Raw genomic sequence first — 18515 nt, 5'->3', positions numbered from 1 at the left:
TTATACCATTTGGTTCCCCTAGCAACCCTGTAGGGTAGAGGACTGGATTATCCGCCCCATTTATCAGAGGAGGGACTAATCCAGGAAGGAGAAGCAGTTTGTAGCTCCTCTCCTTGGGAAGCAGGCTGTTCAACCCTCATCAAAAATGAGGGTGTGGGGGCTGTAGTTGTGGCTCAGTGGTAGAGCACTTGCCTAGTATGCATGAGGCACTGGGTTCAATCCTCAGCACCACATACAAATAAATAAATAAAATAAAGGTATTATGTCCATCTACAACCAAAAAATATTTTTTTTAAAAAAATGAGGGTGTGGACGTACATCTACTATGTGAAGCGATATTAACAATATACCACCAAGCGAAAAAGCAATGAGTGAAACGATCTACACGGTCTGGTTCTGATTTGTTTTAAAAAACAGTTACGTAGAGAGAGCAGAGGTTAAAAAAGATGAATCCATAATATTATCAGTACTCTTTCTGAACAGTGGGATCATAGGATGTTGTCATTTTCTTCTCCAGAGTTTCCCGTATTGCCCCGTGTTTTTATAACAAGTAATTAATATTTTTATTATAAGAATTTAAAAATTAATGACTGCTATAAAATATAAGACCAGAGCACAGGGAGCAGTGTGGGTGGGTGGGGGAGGTATGGCCTGGCACTGACACTTCCTGTCATCCCCTCGGACAGGCGCCCAGACACAGGTGGTGCAGGTGAACGACTCCATGTACGGCTTCATCGGCACAGACGTGGTGCTACACTGTAGCTTTGCCAACCCACTGTCCAATGTGAAGATCACCCAGGTCACATGGCAGAAGGCAACCAATGGCTCCAAGCAAAACGTGGCCATCTACAACCCAGCCATGGGTGTCTCCGTGCTGGCTCCCTACCGTGAGCGCGTGGAGTTCCTGAGGCCCTCCTACACTGATGGCACCATCCGCCTCTCCCGCCTGGAGCTAGAGGATGAGGGTGTCTATATCTGTGAATTTGCCACCTTCCCTACCGGCAACCGTGAGAGCCAGCTCAATCTCACTGTGATGGGTAAGCTGGCCGGGGCCCCTCCTTCCTTGCTTGTCCAGAGCTGTGACCTGGGGTCTTGGCCATCCCCAGTGTGTGCCTCATTGGCCTCAGACATCCTCCTGGGACGGTGCTCCAGGGACGGCGCTTCCAGTCCCTTCTACTCAGGCTGCCCCACAGTTCACTTAGGGGTTGAAAAAAGGAGCAAAGAAGAGGCTCAGTATTCAGGTTGGAGCCCCACCATGGGGCAGTTTGTGAGTGATCACAATGCAAGTCAAAGGGGCCACTTTACCGAGCATGCCAAGACTCCAAGGAGGTCTAAGCTCAACAGAAGGGGACAAGAATAGAGCAGGGAGGACATATTAGACCTGAAGAACTTCCCAGAAATTCTGGGAGGGGCTTTGGCCAAGCATGACCTGAAGACAAGGCCCAGGGCAGGAGGAGGGGGCCTGCATCTGTGGTGAGGCAATAGGCTGACCCCACAGTGTTCTCTGGTTCCCTGCAGCCAAACCCACCAACTGGATAGAAGGCACGCAGACAGTGCTTCGAGCGAAGAAAGGGCAGGATGACAAGGTTCTGGTGGCCACCTGCACCTCAGCCAATGGGAAGCCTCCCAGTGTGGTGTCCTGGGAGACTCGGCTAAAGGGTGAGGCGGAGTACCAGGAGATCCGGAACCCCAACGGCACAGTGACAGTCATCAGCCGTTACCGCCTGGTACCCAGCCGGGAAGCCCACCGGCAGTCCCTGGCCTGCATCGTCAACTACCACATGGACCGCTTCAAGGAAAGCCTCACCCTCAACGTGCAGTGTGAGCCGGGGCAGGTGCCAGGGTGGCCTCCCTCCCACCCAGCTGCCCTCCCTTCCTCCTCCTCTGCCTCTCATCCTCTCCTCTTTCCTCCCCATGTCTCTTCCTGAGGTGCTGTCTTCCCATCTCTTCCCTCTTCCCTTCCTCCTCGCATTGCATTTCTGCTCTGAGGTCCCGTGACCCCACCCTTCCTCTCCCTCTTCCAGCTGTTCCCATTGCCCTCCTCCCATCCCTCCTTTCTCTGGGGCTCCCTCGCCCTAAGTTCTGCTTTTCTAACCTCACCCTCTTCAAACATCATCCCTTACCCCACAGACGAGCCTGAGGTGACCATCGAGGGTTTTGATGGCAACTGGTATCTGCAGCGGATGGATGTGAAGCTGACGTGCAGAGCTGACGCTAATCCCCCAGCCACTGAGTACCACTGGACCACGTAAGTGCTGCCAGGCCAGCTGGTGCCTTGAGCACGCCTCGCAGGATCATGGAGGCCTCCATCTCCAAGAGCCTTAGGCTAGGAAAAAATTAGGGTCTGGGCTCAGGTTTCTCAGCAAGAAGGGCGACACCAAATGACCCTGCCAGATTCCATTCTGCACCTTCATGTTTGAGTGCCAGGGTCAGTTGAACAAATTATTTTGCCAGAGGGGGCATCCCCTGTAATCTACTTCCTTTCCTCTCGCTAATAAATAAATTTTGTCATTTTCTTTCGGTGATTCAGCCTGAGTCACTCCCAACCCAGCCCCCAGCATTCATTTTTATCAAGGTGTCCCCAGGGAAGCTGGCATTCTGGAAATCCCAGATCTCTCTTTGTTCCTATTCTTTTTCTCTTATACCCCCAGATTTTGGGGGTAGAGGTAGCAATTAACCCAGAATGCTTGAGTCCATGGAATACCCAACCATGTCCCACTAGCCCATTCTTTCCTTCATGGTCTTTGGACCTAGCCCTTGAAGGGGCTGTGTCCCCTCCAGCCTACTCTAATGGCCTGGGCCAAGGTGCCTCCCAGACAGAACTGGAAGGAACACCCAGAAAGACAGGGGCGTGGGGGAAACCAAGAAGGGTGACATAGGTGTCCACAAGACAGTAGCTCAGAATGAGTCTCTACCCATTCTCCAGGAAGCAGAGGGCCCTGGCATGCCCTACCTGTTATCCTCTACTTCCCAGAAGGTGTGAGTGGGCAGAGCCTGCTTACCAACATAGCTGTATACACAGAGGAGCTGCTAGGTTAACTAATAGTTCCCTAACACCAGGATCGGGGGAAGGAAGGTCCCAACCCTCAGCAAACTCCAAGAACACACGTGAAAAAGTCCTGTGACATGCCAGCAAGAGCACGAGCAATTCCTATCTCACTCTCTGAAGAGCTTCTTAAAATGCACATGGCCGGGCCCTCACCCCAGCGGCTCTACTTCAGGAGAAATTGGGGTCAGGACCCAGGCATCTCTGCTGTTCATCAGCCACCCAGGAGACCAAGGAACTATGAGCAGTAGAAAGAACACCCTCCAGGAGTCCAGAGACCTGGCTAGAGATTCCATTCTGCCACTTCTGGCTGTTTCCTTGACCTTGAACCTGAGATTTCATCTCTTAAGTGGGGCAGGTGCCCATCTGTTCTATGTACATTTCAGTGCAATGAGAAAATATGAAACACTGAATGATATAAAACTGCCAAGTGCCAGAGATTATTGTTGTGGGTTTTTTTTTGTTGTTGTTGTTGTTGTTGTTTTTTGGTTTTTGTTTGTTTGTTTGTTTTCCTCCTTCCAAGACAGACCCTATCACATGCATTTAGCAAAGAGCAGGTGGGCTTGCAGCCAAGAGGCAGACCCAAGGGCAGCTTCTTGGGGCTGGAGAGCCCTAACCCTGTGCCATGTCTCCCAATTTCCACAGGCTAAATGGCTCTCTCCCTAAGGGCGTGGAAGCCCAGAACAGAACTCTCTTCTTCAGGGGACCCATCAACTATAGCCTGGCAGGGACCTACATCTGTGAAGCCACTAACCCCATTGGCACACGCTCAGGCCAGGTGGAGGTCAATATTACAGGTAGGAAGCTGCACCCTCCCCTGCGTTGCCCCTCCCTTGGGATCCTCCACTACCTGCGCCCCCCACCTTTGGGTTATGTCATTACAAGGAGTTTGTGTCTCCTTTTCCTGCTTCTCTGGTTCTCCCAGAGCTTTGGCTGTTGGTCTTGCTTTCCTTTTCTCTTTGCTTTATTTAAGGCTGTGTGGAGATAATCAGGGTGACCCCAATCAGAGAGGGGAGAACAGAGGCTCCAAAAGGGAGGGAAAAAGTATTGCTTGCAGCAGTGCTATTTGGGGGCAGGGGGGCAGGGAAGGGGGTCCTGTCCATGGATTTGCCAGCAAAGCACACCGTGAATGCTGGTGTGGTGCAGCAGGTGTTTGGTGGAGCCCATCCCCTCTAGCTCTGTCCTTGCAGTTGGGGAAACCTGTATAGGGCCACCTGGAGAGGCCTACCTCAAGCGGGAAGACTGGAGGGTATAACCCAAAGCCAGGGCAGTGTGTGTCCTACAATTGAATTGCTGATTCCCTGATCTTTGTCAACACAGATGAGGTGGATCAGCCATCTTCCCTCTCAGGGAAGGGACAACAAGGGCTAGATGTTCTGGGGATAGACTGCACGTGGGGCATGCCCCTGGAACAAGCCTCATCTGTATAATGGGATAATGGGACCTGCCTGGAAGGAAAGCTGCTGTCGGAATTACAGGTGGCATAGGTCATGTAACCTAGCAGAGATCAGTCTGTGGATACATAACCAGTGCTCTGTGATTATTATCATGACCTCTGTCATTATCACTGTGTTTAATGGAAGCATCAAAACAAGGCAATAGAGGAGTCAATTGCCATCCAACTTCACGAGAGAGTGTCTTTAACCCTGAACCTGAGCTATTGGAGGGTGAGAAAGTGACAGAAAGAACCTCCTAGAATAGGAAGCAGCATCATGCTGCTGCCAAGGAAGACAGGAAGTAACATGTGCAGAAAGTGACCTCAGGCTCAAGGAAACTGGGCAGAGTTTCTTGAGTTCCAGGTACAGGACTTGGGCAAACTCTGAGGATTCGTTGGCTCTGAGCCTGTCTCAGGAGTCAGAGGCCCCGGTGGTGAGTAATTCAAGAAAGAGGAGCCCAAAACTATCCAGGTGTTGCGCCTAACTGTCCTCGAGCTGTTCTGTCACCTCTCAACTGGGAGCCACTCCCTTCCTCTGGTTCTGGACTGTTTACAGGAGTAGAACTGTCAGGGTTGGAGCTTGGGAAAGGCTGAGTTAGCCCCCACCCCAACCAAGCTAGGGCTTGGGGGCTCCCACAAATTGGCATGCAGAAGGGAAGATCAGAGTCACACTCTTCTCCCTCCTGAAGTAAGTGTGAACCAAGCTCAGAGCCTCAAAGGGACCCAGGCTCTAGCCCTAAGGCTGTAGGGCAGATGAGGAAGGGCAGTGCCACTTTCTATGAGGAATGCTCCTAGGGATGTGACCAGTACTCAGGGAGGAAGCGTCATATGAGACAGCACAGACCTGGACCAAGTGTGTGCACATGCTGGCTCTTTCTGGCTGTATGGCCTTCAGGAAATTCTTCGCCTCTCTGAGCCTTAGCTTCCTGATTTATAATGCGGAGATGGTCGTGTTTATCTCGGGCTTCTTATGACCATGCAGTGCTCCCTGCATGGTCCCCTGATGGTGGCCTGCCAGTGCTACCACATCCCCTTCCATCAGCCAGGCTCTCTGGGGAGACTGCTGATTGGGAAATCAGGAGGAAGCCAAGAAACCCAAGAGCAATGTCCTCCCACTGACCTTACTGCCCGCCATGAGAGGGCCAGACAGAGGCCCTGTGAGCCAAGTAGTGTGCCCAGCCCCAGAGGCAGCGTGGACGGAGTCACAGCCTCCCTTCTCCCAGGGCCCGGGAGGAAGCAGGGTAACTGAGTACAGGACTCTTCCTCAGGGACTCGGGAAGGGAGGGAGAAGAGAAACCCACTGTGACACCGAGCTGCTGTCCTAACCTGCTGGGTTCCGTGGTCCCACCCAGGTGGCAGCATGTGCTATTTGCCTGCACCCACATCATGCTAGTGTAGGTTGGAGGGCAGATGGGCCAGGGCCACCCAGGGCTCCAGCTGGAAGAGGGACACCACATGACTCTATTGTTGACAGCCGCATTGGACGGAAGCTAGGGAAGCACTTACTGGATCACTGATAGGCCATGAACTGTGGGCTGGCCCTCCCCAGGGAGGGTTCTTGGGCCACCTCTGGAAGAACCAGCCAGGTGCCTGAGCCTCTTTGGGGCTGTTGATTCTCATGCTCTTGGGCAGTTCCTGAGTAGCAACAGACCTCACCATCCTTCACCTCACATTGGCTAGTAGCCGCCACATTCTCCAGGGGGCAGTCCCACGGGGAAACAGCCATGCCCCGTGCTCCAAGCCCCACTGGTCTGGAGGGAATGCATGAGTGAGAGGGATAAGTGGAAATTTAATTTTTTATTCTGGCCATCCGTTTGGGTAATAGCTTTGCCCTGGGCACATCTGGAGACAGGAATGAAAGCAACTGGGGCAAAGCTGGGGACGCAAGCTGCAGGGGATGCACCGAGAGACGCACATGTGCAGACATGCAGAAGAGGGAGCGGCGGAGGCAGGGGTTAGGGAGCTGGGCATGGGAGCGGCGGGAAGCCAAGGGCTAGAGTGCCCGCATGGGCGGGGTTAGGAGCAAGGCCACAGGGAGCCTCTGAAGGGCTCAGCAGGGAAGCAGCGAGGCCAGCATGTGGGTTAGACTGCGTATTCAGGAGGCTGCGTGTCACACTGGACACCACTAAGGGGCTGTCAGAGTAACTCCCTGAGGCAAAGCAATAGGCCTAGGCTGTGGCTGTGGGAATAAGAAAATCAAGGAGAGGAACCCGGTGGAATTTGTTGGTGTTTCCATGGCATGTGGGACCCTCACAGAAGCCCATTTCATAGACCCTTATACTGAGGAGCAAATCTCATGGGGCTGGACCAGTAGCCACACAAGGGAGGGAGCTCCCTAGCTTCTTCCTCAAGGAGTAACACTAAGGGCAGGAAGGGGGTCCAGGTATGACCCTGATCCAACTAAAATGACCAAGTGGAGCAGTATCTATCTCTGAGGGTGTTAGAAAGAAAGTGTGCAGGCCTTTCTGGCAGGAACCCAGCCCATGAGCAGGGCGGGGAGGTCAAGAGGGTATAGGATGTCTGTCCCGACTCTCATTTCCAGTGGAGTCAGGACTCATCCCTTGAGGGCTCAGTAACAGGTCTCCCCTTCCGGACAGGGGTTCTTGAGACCAAGGGTGTTAAGCCTCCAAGAACTGTCCAGCTGGGACGGGCGGGCTGGGGGCGGAGGGCGGTGAGCCTGCAGGTGTGCATGCCTAGGCATGGTATGGGTGTGTGCTTCTGTGAGTGTGTAAATTGGAGCCAGTGTAGGCAGGCGAGCCACTGTCTGCATGCTGAGTGTGCAAATGGGAGCTCATGGCTGTGCTGTGGGTAAACGTGCCTCTCTCTAAGCCGGCAAATGGCGGTATGTCTGGGAGTCTGAGAACACAGCTGTGTCCGTACCTCTGGGAGGATCCGGTCCTCCTCCAGCTTGCTGAGGCCCTGCCTGATGGTCTGACACAATGCACAGCTGCTGCAGCTGCAGGAGGACAGCAGGGTTTCCCAGAGAGTGACCCCAGGCCGTCCTCCTCTCCCTGCGGCCAGCTGCACTGCATGATGGGAGGTGTAGTTCTCACAGCTTCCTGACCTAATCTGATGCCTGAGCATTTCCTGCCTGAGGAAGCATCAGGCATCAGCTTTGGAAACAAGCCCAAATATTCAGATCCAGACTTTAAGCCCTAACCCCAATCCACCTCAGATTTATCCAGAGTCCCCCCACACCAGTCCACCCACCTCACAGGGAACCAGGGCCACAAAGAAATGAAGAGCCCCATTGCCCTATGGTTCCAGCCAGCCTGGGATCCCAGCGGGTAGCCTGCAACCCTTCGGGAACAGGGCCAACTGCCCACTCTATAAAAGGATGTTAGGGAGCCCGGTTGGGCCCCCGCCAGCAAGCGCAAATGACCCTACTACCCGGCTCTTCTCTCTCCTCCCAGCTGCAGCCCTTGCAGCTCTGCTCCTGGCATAGAGACAGGAACTACTGGCTGAATGTGACAGCTGGAGGGACAGAGGGGGAGGGGAAGGATGCTCCATTCCACACCAAACAGCCCCCTCTGCCTGCACATGAATTAGGTCTCCACACCTACTCCTTTCTTCTGTCCCCTCTGCTTGGCAACTTTTCTCTAAGGTCTGCAATTCTATAAGCTCATCTTATCTTAGCCATTGTTCTGCCTCTACCTAGGTCTGACCCTACAGTAGCCAAAATAACCAGGGTTCCCTTTGATCCCAAAGGACACCCAGGCATAGTAAACTTCCTCAGCTTTTAGGAGGGAACAAAAAGAGAAAAAGCTAAGCAGAGTGCCTGGAAGGGAAAGAAATTTGATACAATCTGACCCCAAACCCTTGGTCCACTCTTCCTGTTCCCTACTCTAGTGAAATGAGGTCCCCAGTGTACCCATGCCTGATCTGAGTGTCTTCGGAATGCTTGCTCGCCCAAAGCTAGCTCTCCTGTAAGACACAGTCTTGCCATAAGAGAATTCATTTTTTTCATTCAACAAATATTTCTTGAACTCCATCCACGTGCCAGGCAATCTAGGCACTCGGAATACATCGATGAGCAAAACAGACCAAGTCCCTGTCCTTGCAGAGCTTATGCAGTAATTTTGAAGGTGAAATGGAAAAAAGAACAGAGTAAGGTGGATCATAAGTACTGGGGTGGGGGCCTCATACTCTGCAATTTTATATACGGTAGTCGAGGAAGGCAACCTTTGATGATGGAGTGAACTATCAACGGGATCCCTGGGGAAGAGCCCTTCAGGTCCTCCAAGGTGTGGAGCAGCCAGTGCAAAGGTCCTGGGTACTGAGTGTGCCTGGAATGGAACAAGCCTGCAAGAAAGCAAGAAGAGATGGCATCAGAGGTGGGGGCAGAGCACAGGTCATGGAGAGCATTTTAGTCTCTGCAAATTTGGGCTTATTGTTAGTGAAACAGGGAAAGCCATTGGAGGGTTCTTGATGGAGAAGTGGTGTGATGTAATTTACACTTTAACAGGATCTCTCTGGCTGCTGTGTTGAAAATAGTCTGCAGAAGGAAAAGGTGGAATCTGGAGAGCAGCGAGGTGGCTGTTGCAATAAATAATCCAAGTGAGAGATGATGGTGTCCTGGATTGGGGTAGTCATGATGGGGATAGTGAGAGGTGATCAGGTTCTAGATTTATGCAGATTATAATTTACAAATTCCTTTGGGACACCAACCACGCTCAGGAAACAGATAAAATGGTAAACCCTTCCACACTGATTAGTGGGGTCACAAAATCCAATCTAGCTGAGTAAAATGTCAGAGAGCTTTATTTTTCACTGGGTCTCTGCTGTCAAAAGCAGCACAAAGGTAACTAGAATTCTACACAACTGCAACACACTAAAGGGCATCAATCCCAAACTATGAAGTCACTGCTTCCTGCTGAGGTCCCGTGGAAGAGAAGAGCTTTAGTCCTTTGAAAACTGGCAGAAGGACCAGAGCCAATGGTGGTTAATCCTACTTTGCAATTACTTGCAATCATACATTAATTTGTGATTAATGAAATGGGATTAGCAATTGTGTAAGCCAGAATGAGAGGTGCAGATCATTAGTACATAAGAATTCTACAGAGAAGAGTTAAGTATGAGAAGGCTGCATGAAGAACAGACTAAGGGACTTCAGTAGGTGGGAAGGGAGACAAGGATCAGCATTCTTGGCAGGGTGCACAGCACAATCAAAGACTTACAATAAGGAAACCACTTGGAGAGCAAGGACAGTGTATTGATCAGTTTTCTGTTACTATAACAAAATACCTGAAGTAATGTAAAAAGAAAACAGTTTATTTTGGCTCACAATTTCAGAGGTTTCAATCTGTGGTCAGTTGGTCTGTTGCTTTTTGTGCCTGTGCAAGAAAGCACATCATGGTGGCAGTGCATGGTGGAGGAAGCTGCTTGCTTCATAACAGCCAGGAAGCAAAAAAGAGACAGAAAGGGGCCAGAGTCCCAATATCCTCTTCAAGGGCACACCTAACTTCCTTCCACTGGGCTCCACCTCTAAAGGTTCTACTACCACCCAATAGCACCTTGAGCCACAAACCAGGCCTCTACACACTGACCTTTGGGGGTCACTTTTTCAAACCATAGCAGACTGCAAGGAAGGCAAGCTGGTCAAATTCAAGATGAAGTCACATGATGGAAGCTTTGAAGGCCAGACTGCAAGGTCCACCAGGTAGTGTGGGAGTTATTGCTGGTCTTCAAGAAAAGAAGCAGTCAGTCATCTATACCGGGAAAATTAACCTCTGCCCAGTAAAGGGGGAAGAGACCAAGTGGAGGTGGGAGACCCAGGAGTGCACTGCAACAGTAAAAACCTGGCATGCAGCCATGAGATGATGAGCAGGAAAAGCCAACAGAACTGGATGGCAGATTTTAACCTAGGGGGTGGAGAAGGAAGAATCAAAGATGATGGAACTTCCGAGCTGAGAGAAGGGACAAATCGTGGTGGCGATGGAGGACCCAAGGGAGGTGTGTTGAATGGAAGGGGTTTGGAGGGAAGATGTGGAACCACCTTGGAACAGATGGGTTTTGAGTTGGTGATGAGAATTTCAAAGGAGCATGTAGTACTGGGCAGTTTTTCAAGGGTGCACCTCTAAATATTAGTCCTCTGAGATAGTCCCGGGGACAGAATTGGGGTTCACACTCTAAGAAATTGAGAAACACTCCATCCCACATGTCCTCTTGTAGTTCAGCGTGTGTGAGAAGGTGAAGAGCTCTGGTACTTTGCCTAAGCCAAAATTCCCCCAAAATATTTGCCCCAATATTTTGGCTGACCCTAAGCCAATGGTGTGAGGGTTCGTGGACCAGTTTGGGAAATGCTAAGAGGCCTTTGGAGACAAAGTCCTGGAGTAGGTGAGAACTGTGTACCCAAAACAGTTTGAAGAGCCAGGAGGATAAAGGTCACTTTTGTCAAACTGAGACCAGGTGTGTCACTAGGAAAGAAACAGGTGAGAGCTGAAGGTCCAAGGGCAGAGTTTGCAGTAAGATGGCTGGAGTGGAAAGAATACCCAGAGAGGAAAACCAAGGACCAAGGAATCCTGTCTTGGCAGGCAAGGCACAGGTTTCAGAAACAGAAAGCCAGTCCCTCCATCCAGGTGCCTTGCCTGTCCTCTTGTCCTCTACAAGTGCATGGCTTCCTTTAAGGTTAGGCAAAGTCTGTCCTCCAAAGCGCCTTTTCTCACTCCACACCACAGCGTCCTGGTTCCCCAACACTCCTAAGCACCACGTCACTGTCCATCCCCTTGACTTCAGCTTCCTGCTCCACTCTGAGCGTGTCACTTGGTTCTCTGGCAAGGCTGCCGTCTCTTGTACCCTACAACAGATGCTCAGGATGGGTTTGCTGATTGTTTGGTGAGTTGAGAGCTGAGAGCAGGTGTGGAAAGAAGAGATCATTCAGACCTACTGAGAAGTGAAGAGGTCACAGGCAGGTTGAAAGTACAGATGAAGTGAGGGCCTCCTGCCCCCACCCCATTGCCCCTGGGGAAACTTAAGATGGCTGTTCCCATCTTATGTGGAGTAGGTATGGAGCCCTTCTAAGGTCAGTAACAGCTGGGACCTGGTGAGCCAGGAGAAGCCAGAGGTTCCAGAAGACTGTTCTGGATAAAGACAGTTGGGGCAGATATTCAGTAAATATTTGTGGGGCAGCTCCTCTGTGACCTGTCCTAAGGACACAGTAGTGACAAATAGGGTGCTAAGTCCTCAGGTCTTCTCCAGCTCCAGGCACAGGAGTATCTGGATGGCCCCAGTTCCAGCACGTGACCTTGGGCAAATGCCCCCCCTTCTTTGGGCCCCCGTGTTTTTGTTAGCCCTTCCAGCCTGAGCAGCAGGAAGGCCTTTGCTCTTTCCCAGAATCTCTGCCCCACTCCTCCCTGCTGCCAACAGCACCCCACAGGCTCTCAGAGGCCAGCTCCACCCAGGAGGAGGGAGTGGGCTCATGGGAGGAGCGCGATTCCGATGGAGTGAGTGATGCTGAATCAGGGAGTGAGCTGGCAGCAACAGACTCCCAGGGGCCACCAGGGAGGCCCAGACAGACACTTTACCTTAGCCAAAGAGCAGAGGGAGAGCAGCACTGGGTCAGCCCTCACGGCTAGCCCTGGGCCGGCACGCTGGTGCCTACTGACCAAGCCCAGCCATGGTCTCCGGTGCCACCCTGTGGTGGTGCTTGGAACCACCTCCATGAGCCTCACCCTAGGACCTCTGGCCTCTGGCCTGGCTTCCACACCCTCCCAGGCCCTGTAAAGATAGGGTAGAACAATACTGTGTCCTGTCCCTACTGGCACAGAAGTCACCCACTGAAACTTCTCCCCCTGCCAGTTCTTCATTTTCCTCTTTCCACCTTTCCGCCCTTTCATTTCTGCTGTTCAGTGTGCACACACCTGCACACACTCTACCCTGGCATAGGTGTGTGGCTCCATGCGCATGCCTACTCACGTGCCCTTGTCTCTGCGCTATACACGCGAGTCTACTCCCTGCTTCCGCCAGGCCCTGCTCTGCACCTACGCCCTGCCATGCTAGGTGTCTCATGCCTCTAGCCCAAGCTGGCAGCACCACCAAACCCCCATTTGCCCTGCAGGGCCAGACCACAGCCAAGAGCCGCAGCCCTGGTTTCTGGCACCTTGGCAGCTGATTGGCATTCACAGAGTACCTACCAGGCCAAAACTTAGGAACTCGTTTTCTCTGTGTCCTAGGGGCAGATGAAATAAGCACAGATCCCTTAGTCTGCTCTGGGCTCTGGGTCTCTATAGCCAAGGTGAGGGTCTGGGAGCACAGCGACCACTAGGTGTCAGGCAGAGGGGCACCGGGGACTCTGCACAGGCTTTACATGAGAGAGAAGCAAGATTACATGCGAGAGAAGCAAGATTGTATCGTTTGCTGGGTGGCCCGGGGCAAGTTTTAACTTCCCTGAGCCTCATCCCCTCACTACTGAGTGGAAATGAATGGCATACCTACCTCAAAGGTTATGGCAGTGAATGGCATCTAGTGGATACCTGCCAAGGGTGGCGCTGCCTTTGTGCCTCTGCATGGCATAAGGGAGTGGAGCTGGTTGCCAATGGTCAGGATGGAAGGCGTGGGTGCTGCTCTGCTGCCTCCTTCTCCTCTCGCCTGTCTCGCTCCAGCTGTGGTACAGTTGGGCTCCAGGAGGGGCGGGGACCAAAGGGCCTCTGGAGCTGGAGCTGCTCAGACCTAGGGTGTGAACATCCTGTCCTGGGCCTTGGGCCTACTTCCTAGCCTTTCCCTCCCCAGCCTCCCTACCCACCCCTACTGTCTCCGGAGAAGCAGAAGCTGACGCTGTCCCCTCCATCTCTTTTCCTCACCCAGAATTCCCCTACACCCCATCTCCTCCCGAGCATGGGCGGCGCGCCGGGCCGGTGCCCACGGCCATCATTGGGGGCGTGGCGGGGAGCGTCCTGCTGGTGCTGATTGTGGTCGGCGGGATCGTGGTGGCCCTGCGCCGGCGCCGGCACACCTTCAAGGGTGACTACAGCACCAAGAAGCACGTGTACGGCAATGGCTACAGCAAGGCGGGCATCCCCCAGCACCACCCGCCCATGGCGCAGAACCTGCAGTACCCGGATGACTCGGACGATGAGAAGAAGGCCGGCCCGCTGGGCGGGAGCAGCTACGAGGAGGAGGAGGAGGAAGAGGGCGGTGGAGGGGGCGAGCGCAAGGTGGGCGGCGCGCACCCCAAATACGACGAGGAGGCCAAGCGGCCCTACTTCACCGTAGATGAGGCCGAGGCCCGTCAGGACGGCTATGGGGACCGGACTCTGGGCTACCAGTACGACCCTGAGCAGCTGGACTTGGCTGAGAACATGGTTTCTCAGAACGACGGGTCTTTCATTTCCAAGAAGGAGTGGTACGTGTAGTCCCCTTCTGGAGCTCTGTCTGTGCCCACCTCTCCCCAGCCCCTCTCCGCACGCCCCCTGTCCGCCCCCAACACCCACTCCTCCAGGAGCCCGACAGAGACTCGCCCAGCTGCCCAAAGCCAGCCCCAAACTCCTGGGGAGCCAGGGGAGCCCAGGGCAGAGCCGACCTGGCTTTGTTTTAATTTCCTCCCTCTCCCGGCCCTTCCCCATGGTGTTGTGTTCGACTGTGGCTTGGTGTTGCTGTATCTTTCCTTTAACAACCCCACCCACTGCCCTATGTATAGGGAGCCCTGTTCTTGTCTTGTGTACCTGGGCATCCCTCCAGGGTTTGGGGAGCCAGCCCTCCCCCGCCCCCCAACACTGGAATTTGTTTGTATTTTCTTCATTGGGAGTGGAGGGCTAAAGGGGCTCCAAAATGTAGAGAGAGCCCCAGCCCCGCCCCCCCAATGCTGCTCCTCCTCCCATGGAGAGGGAAGCCAACACCCCCACCTTAGGCTGACTCCTGGACTAGACAGCCGGTACACCCCAGAGGTAGCCAGGTGGGGGTGGCTTCTCCAAGGCACCCAGGGGAGCCTTGTTTGTTAAGTGGATCAAGTCAAGGTCCCTACCTGGGCCTTGGGGCAGTGTGTTTTCCTGGTAGGGTGGTTTTACATTTTTTTTCCTCGTTGGCCTACAGAGTGGAGTTGACCCAACTCTGGTGCATCCCTCCTTTTACCCCTGATCTACTCCCCACATACTGGGGGGCCCCAGGTGGACTCTGCCCACACTTCCTATATGCCTCTGCCAACACATGCACATACATACATGTACACACGCCACCAGTCTACCCCTGCTGTCCCCCAGGGTTCACACACCCTACCCAGGCTGGACACTGCCCAAGGCCTGTCCCCCATACCTCTTTCCTCTTCCCAGCTGAAGGTAGGAGCAGCCTGTAGAGGCTTCCAGGGCAGCTAGGAGGAGTCTTCTCTGATGCTTCCACTCTAGGGTTTCAGGCTGATCCCTACCTTTCCTTAACAGCATGCAACTTTCTCAGATTTCTCCCTTATCTAGCAAGTGCTAGCAACACTTGATTCTCTTGGAAAGTCAGGACTGAAATCCCAGAAGGGAATTCCCTCCAGGAGTTAGAGGCGAAGAAGTATTTACGTGGGAAAGAGAAAGAAGCCATGCCAGAGAAGCTCTGCAAACACAGTCTGATAGGAGGACAGCTAACCCCTCACTCACAAAGGCCAATGTCAATGTCGCAGGCCTCGCAGAAAGTGCAAAGTGAGTGGGCAGCCAGGAAACCTACTGCTCACCTACTTTGTTCACTGCTCAGCTTCCCTTTGCCTGTTCTGGGCTGAGGGGAAGACTGCGGAGAAGCCCATCTTTGCCGATTCCCTCTGGAATGGGACCCTGGGTTCCTCTTGACCATCCAGGACCAGCTGTCCCATATGTGCAGTGGAAGAAGGCCCGTCCCGGTCCTTTCTGTCTCCCAGCTCAAAGTGCCTCAGTTCCTCCATCTGCTCCCCAGACTCCCCGGCACTCTAGATGGGCATGCCCATGGGAAAGGCCCTGGAATAGGACAGCTGGGCTCCAAGGGCCCCCAGGCCTGCCCCTCAGGATCTCAGCTTCCTCAGCCCAGGGTATCATGCTCTGTGGGATGGCAAATATTATTGGGGAGGGGAGGCAGACCACTCTGTGCCCCACGGGCACTGACCCACCCTGCCATAGGCTTCCTAAGGGAGCCCCCAGTCCCTACCCTACTCCCCCTGGTGCTGCTATCAAACCCCCAGGCAAAACTCTATCTCTGCCCTGGTAACCCTGGGCCCACCAGCTGGGCCACCCTCACCAGCCCTCACTGCCCCAGCCCCAGCCCCAGCCCAGGCCGCCCAGTAGCCACGTAGCAGAAGTCTGAAGCCATGCCAGCCCTGGGGCGGCTCTCCCTTCTTGGCATTGGGGGCACTGCATGGAGTGGAGTTGGGGGAGAAAATTCTGGGGTCTGTCTAGCCACAGGGCAGATGGAGAGGAGGAGCTGGGCTGCTTCTCCCAGCAGTATTAGTGTCCCCTAGGGCAGGGGACTTTCCCATGCTACATCACTGCCCCATCCCTCTTCATGCCACTCCAGCCCCTCTGCTTGGGCCCCTTCTCCCCAGGCAGGAGACCAGCCCAGGGCCCAGCCTAACAGAGGCAGCCCCTGTCCCCATGAAATCATGAGACTGAAAGGATTTGTTGTCCTCATCTCCCTTGCCCTACACTGCCACCCTGTTCCTCATTCTGTGATGGACTGAGGAGGCTCCAGGCCCAGACAAAGCACTGAGTCCCCCTTGAGACACCTCCACATCTTTCCCCCAAGCAAAGCACAAATTATGGGGTCCATGCGGCACAGTCCCGGAGTCCAGCCTCAGCACGCCCATCAGGGCTGCTGCTATATTGGGCTAAGCATAGGCATGAGGCAGGGGCTGGCACTCAGACTAGGGAGATGGGGTTTTCTGTGCCCCCTGTTGTGGGACAGTGGGCACTGCTGCTGGGCTGCAGACACAGCCATCTGGCAAAGGGAGATCCGGCCCAGCAGAGAGATGAGGACATTTTGCTTCTCCTTCATGTCCCCAGCATGATCTGAGCTTCTGCTTTGCCAGAAATAAAATAAACTTGGTATTAATTGTGCCAAGGCCTCCCTGGTTGTCATCCTGCCTCTTGTTGCCCTCTCTGTCCTTACCCCCACCCCACTGCCCCTCTACCCGTTTTCTTACAGATTTTGGTATTGTTCTAATGTGCAACAACCATCTGAGTTCCCTTTTACCAGAAGGATCTGAAAAGCAGCAGCACAGAATAGGTGACCCCAGGCCTGTAAGCGCAGCCACCTCAGGCCCAGCATGCATGCATGCACGTGGAAGGCACACACACCTCCCACAGACCCAAGCACAGGTGTTTGTGCATGCACGCACAGATACGCACGTGGCCAGATGAGCACTCAGCACAGATACAACAGAGGAATGGGCAGAAGCTGCTGGAAGGAGAAACAATGACTTCCCAGTGCTCAGGCCATAAGAGAGCCCCACAGGGGCTCTGGTCCTGGGCATGTGCCCCAGTCACTGGTGCAATAACTTTTCTGCTGTCCTCAAGGCAGAAAAATAGGGACTCATGTCGGGTGGATGCGGGCAGCTCACCCAAGCCCAGCAGACACTGGTATTCCCTCTCCTGGGAGGAGGTGGGTGCTCCTAGGCCTCTGGGGGTCCAAATGGAGACTCCCAAAGCCTGACTGCCAACAGATACCCTCTCCTAGTGAGGGGCAGGTGGGCCGAGCCACCCTGGGCCAGGGAGGTCCAGGAGGTGAGGCTCTGGCCTCTGCTGCTGCTGCTCTTCTGACCCCTGCTGTGAGGAATGGGCTTGTTGGCCACAAAAGGAAAAAAAAAAAAGGTTTTCTTTTTTTGTACAAATGGAAACAAAATCCAGGAGAAGCTGCCACCCTCACCTCTGAGTGTGATTTGCTTCCTTTGCCTCAGTTTCTTCGTCACTGTTTTCGTCTTTGGTCCTGGGAACGGCCCAGCAGATTCTCCTGGTTCTGACCCAAGGGGTATTTGCCTCACCCCCTTTTACTTGTATAAAAAAAAATGATGGGTTGAAAAATGTACTGAGGAAAAAAAATGTACTTTTTTATAAATAAAGTGTTTAAAACAGAACCATTTGCTTCTAGTAACTTCTGGGATTGGGGTGTGGGCAGTAAAGCTAGAGAGGACAGCTCAGCAGGAGAGCTAGTGACGGGGAGAGAGCCCTCATCTCTTCCGCCATGGTTCTGTGACAGGAACGCAGACCTCAGAGATACCCCACCTGCCCCTTGCAGGAGTCCCCCAGGAAGAATGTCCGTAGGCTGTCATGGAGCCATCTCCCACACAAGTGGGAGGGCCATGGACAGTGATTGGCAGCATGGCACAGGGAGGGTTGTCTTCTGCAATCACAGGAGGGGGCCTTTAAGAAAGGGAGGCCTGAGAAGGCTAAGGGACTGAGCCCAGAAGCAGGGCCCACATTGGCTGGAGCCTCCTACCCAGAGCTCCTGGGCTGCGTGTACCCACCTTGTCCCTCCCAGCTCTCCTGGTGTCCTACTCCCTGCTGTCCTGCTCTTTCCTACCAAGGCCCTGCCTGTGGCTTTTTGGAGAAGAAAACCAGCGGTGTCACACCTGCCATGTTAGACAGATTCCCGGGGAGAGAATAAAGGGGAGCTCTATACTTTCATCTTTTCTGAGGACCCTGCCCAATCCCATCTCCTGTCAGCTCTCCTGAGACCAATCCCCACCCCACCCCCATTTCCCTCCAGGGATAGGTTGGGGAGAAGGTCTCCTTGTTCCTTGGCTTCTTCCCCATCCCCACGCCAGCACCATCTGTGCCCCATCTCCCAGGCTGGAATGCAGGACAAATTGATCCTGGGGGTGGGAGGGACGGGGGCTCTAGGGACTGTCCCCTCCCAGCCAGCCCCGGTAGCATCTCTTTTCACTGAAATCCACACCATAGACCCCTGGGAGAGGGGGTTGGGAGGGCAGAAACCAGGGTGGCTGCTTAGCAGAAAGCCCTCCTGCCCATTTAGGGGTAAGACCACATCCCCCACACCTAGAATTGGGGCCTGATGGACAGGCAGAGCCTGGCGTGAAGAAAGAGACAACAGCAGCTGTTGGCAGCTGGCAGGAGCCCCCCTCACTGAAAGACCAAACCG

At 53.8% G+C, this 18515-nt stretch overlaps 1 protein-coding gene across 1 annotated transcript in view; it reads left to right on the top strand.

Annotated features, from left to right (window-relative positions):
- The window catches only part of LOC306639582 (nectin-1), a 63062-nt gene extending 45572 nt beyond the window's left edge, over positions 1-17490 (top strand). The window contains exons 2-6 of the mRNA XM_079103278.1: positions 687-1037; positions 1519-1821; positions 2131-2248; positions 3692-3843; positions 13284-17490. Of these exons, the coding sequence (XP_078959404.1) occupies positions 687-1037; positions 1519-1821; positions 2131-2248; positions 3692-3843; positions 13284-13831 (1472 nt within the window). The 3' untranslated portion in view covers positions 13832-17490. The remainder of the gene's footprint in view (positions 1-686; positions 1038-1518; positions 1822-2130; positions 2249-3691; positions 3844-13283) is intronic.
- The last annotated feature ends 1025 nt before the right edge of the window (positions 17491-18515 follow it).

The sequence above is a fragment of the Sciurus vulgaris genome, assembly GCF_902686455.1.
Source record: "Sciurus vulgaris genome assembly, chromosome: 11".
In the NCBI taxonomy this organism is placed as follows: domain Eukaryota; kingdom Metazoa; phylum Chordata; class Mammalia; order Rodentia; family Sciuridae; genus Sciurus; species Sciurus vulgaris.
Note: the sequence above shows the minus strand (reverse complement) of the source record. Positions and strands in the feature narration are given on the sequence as shown.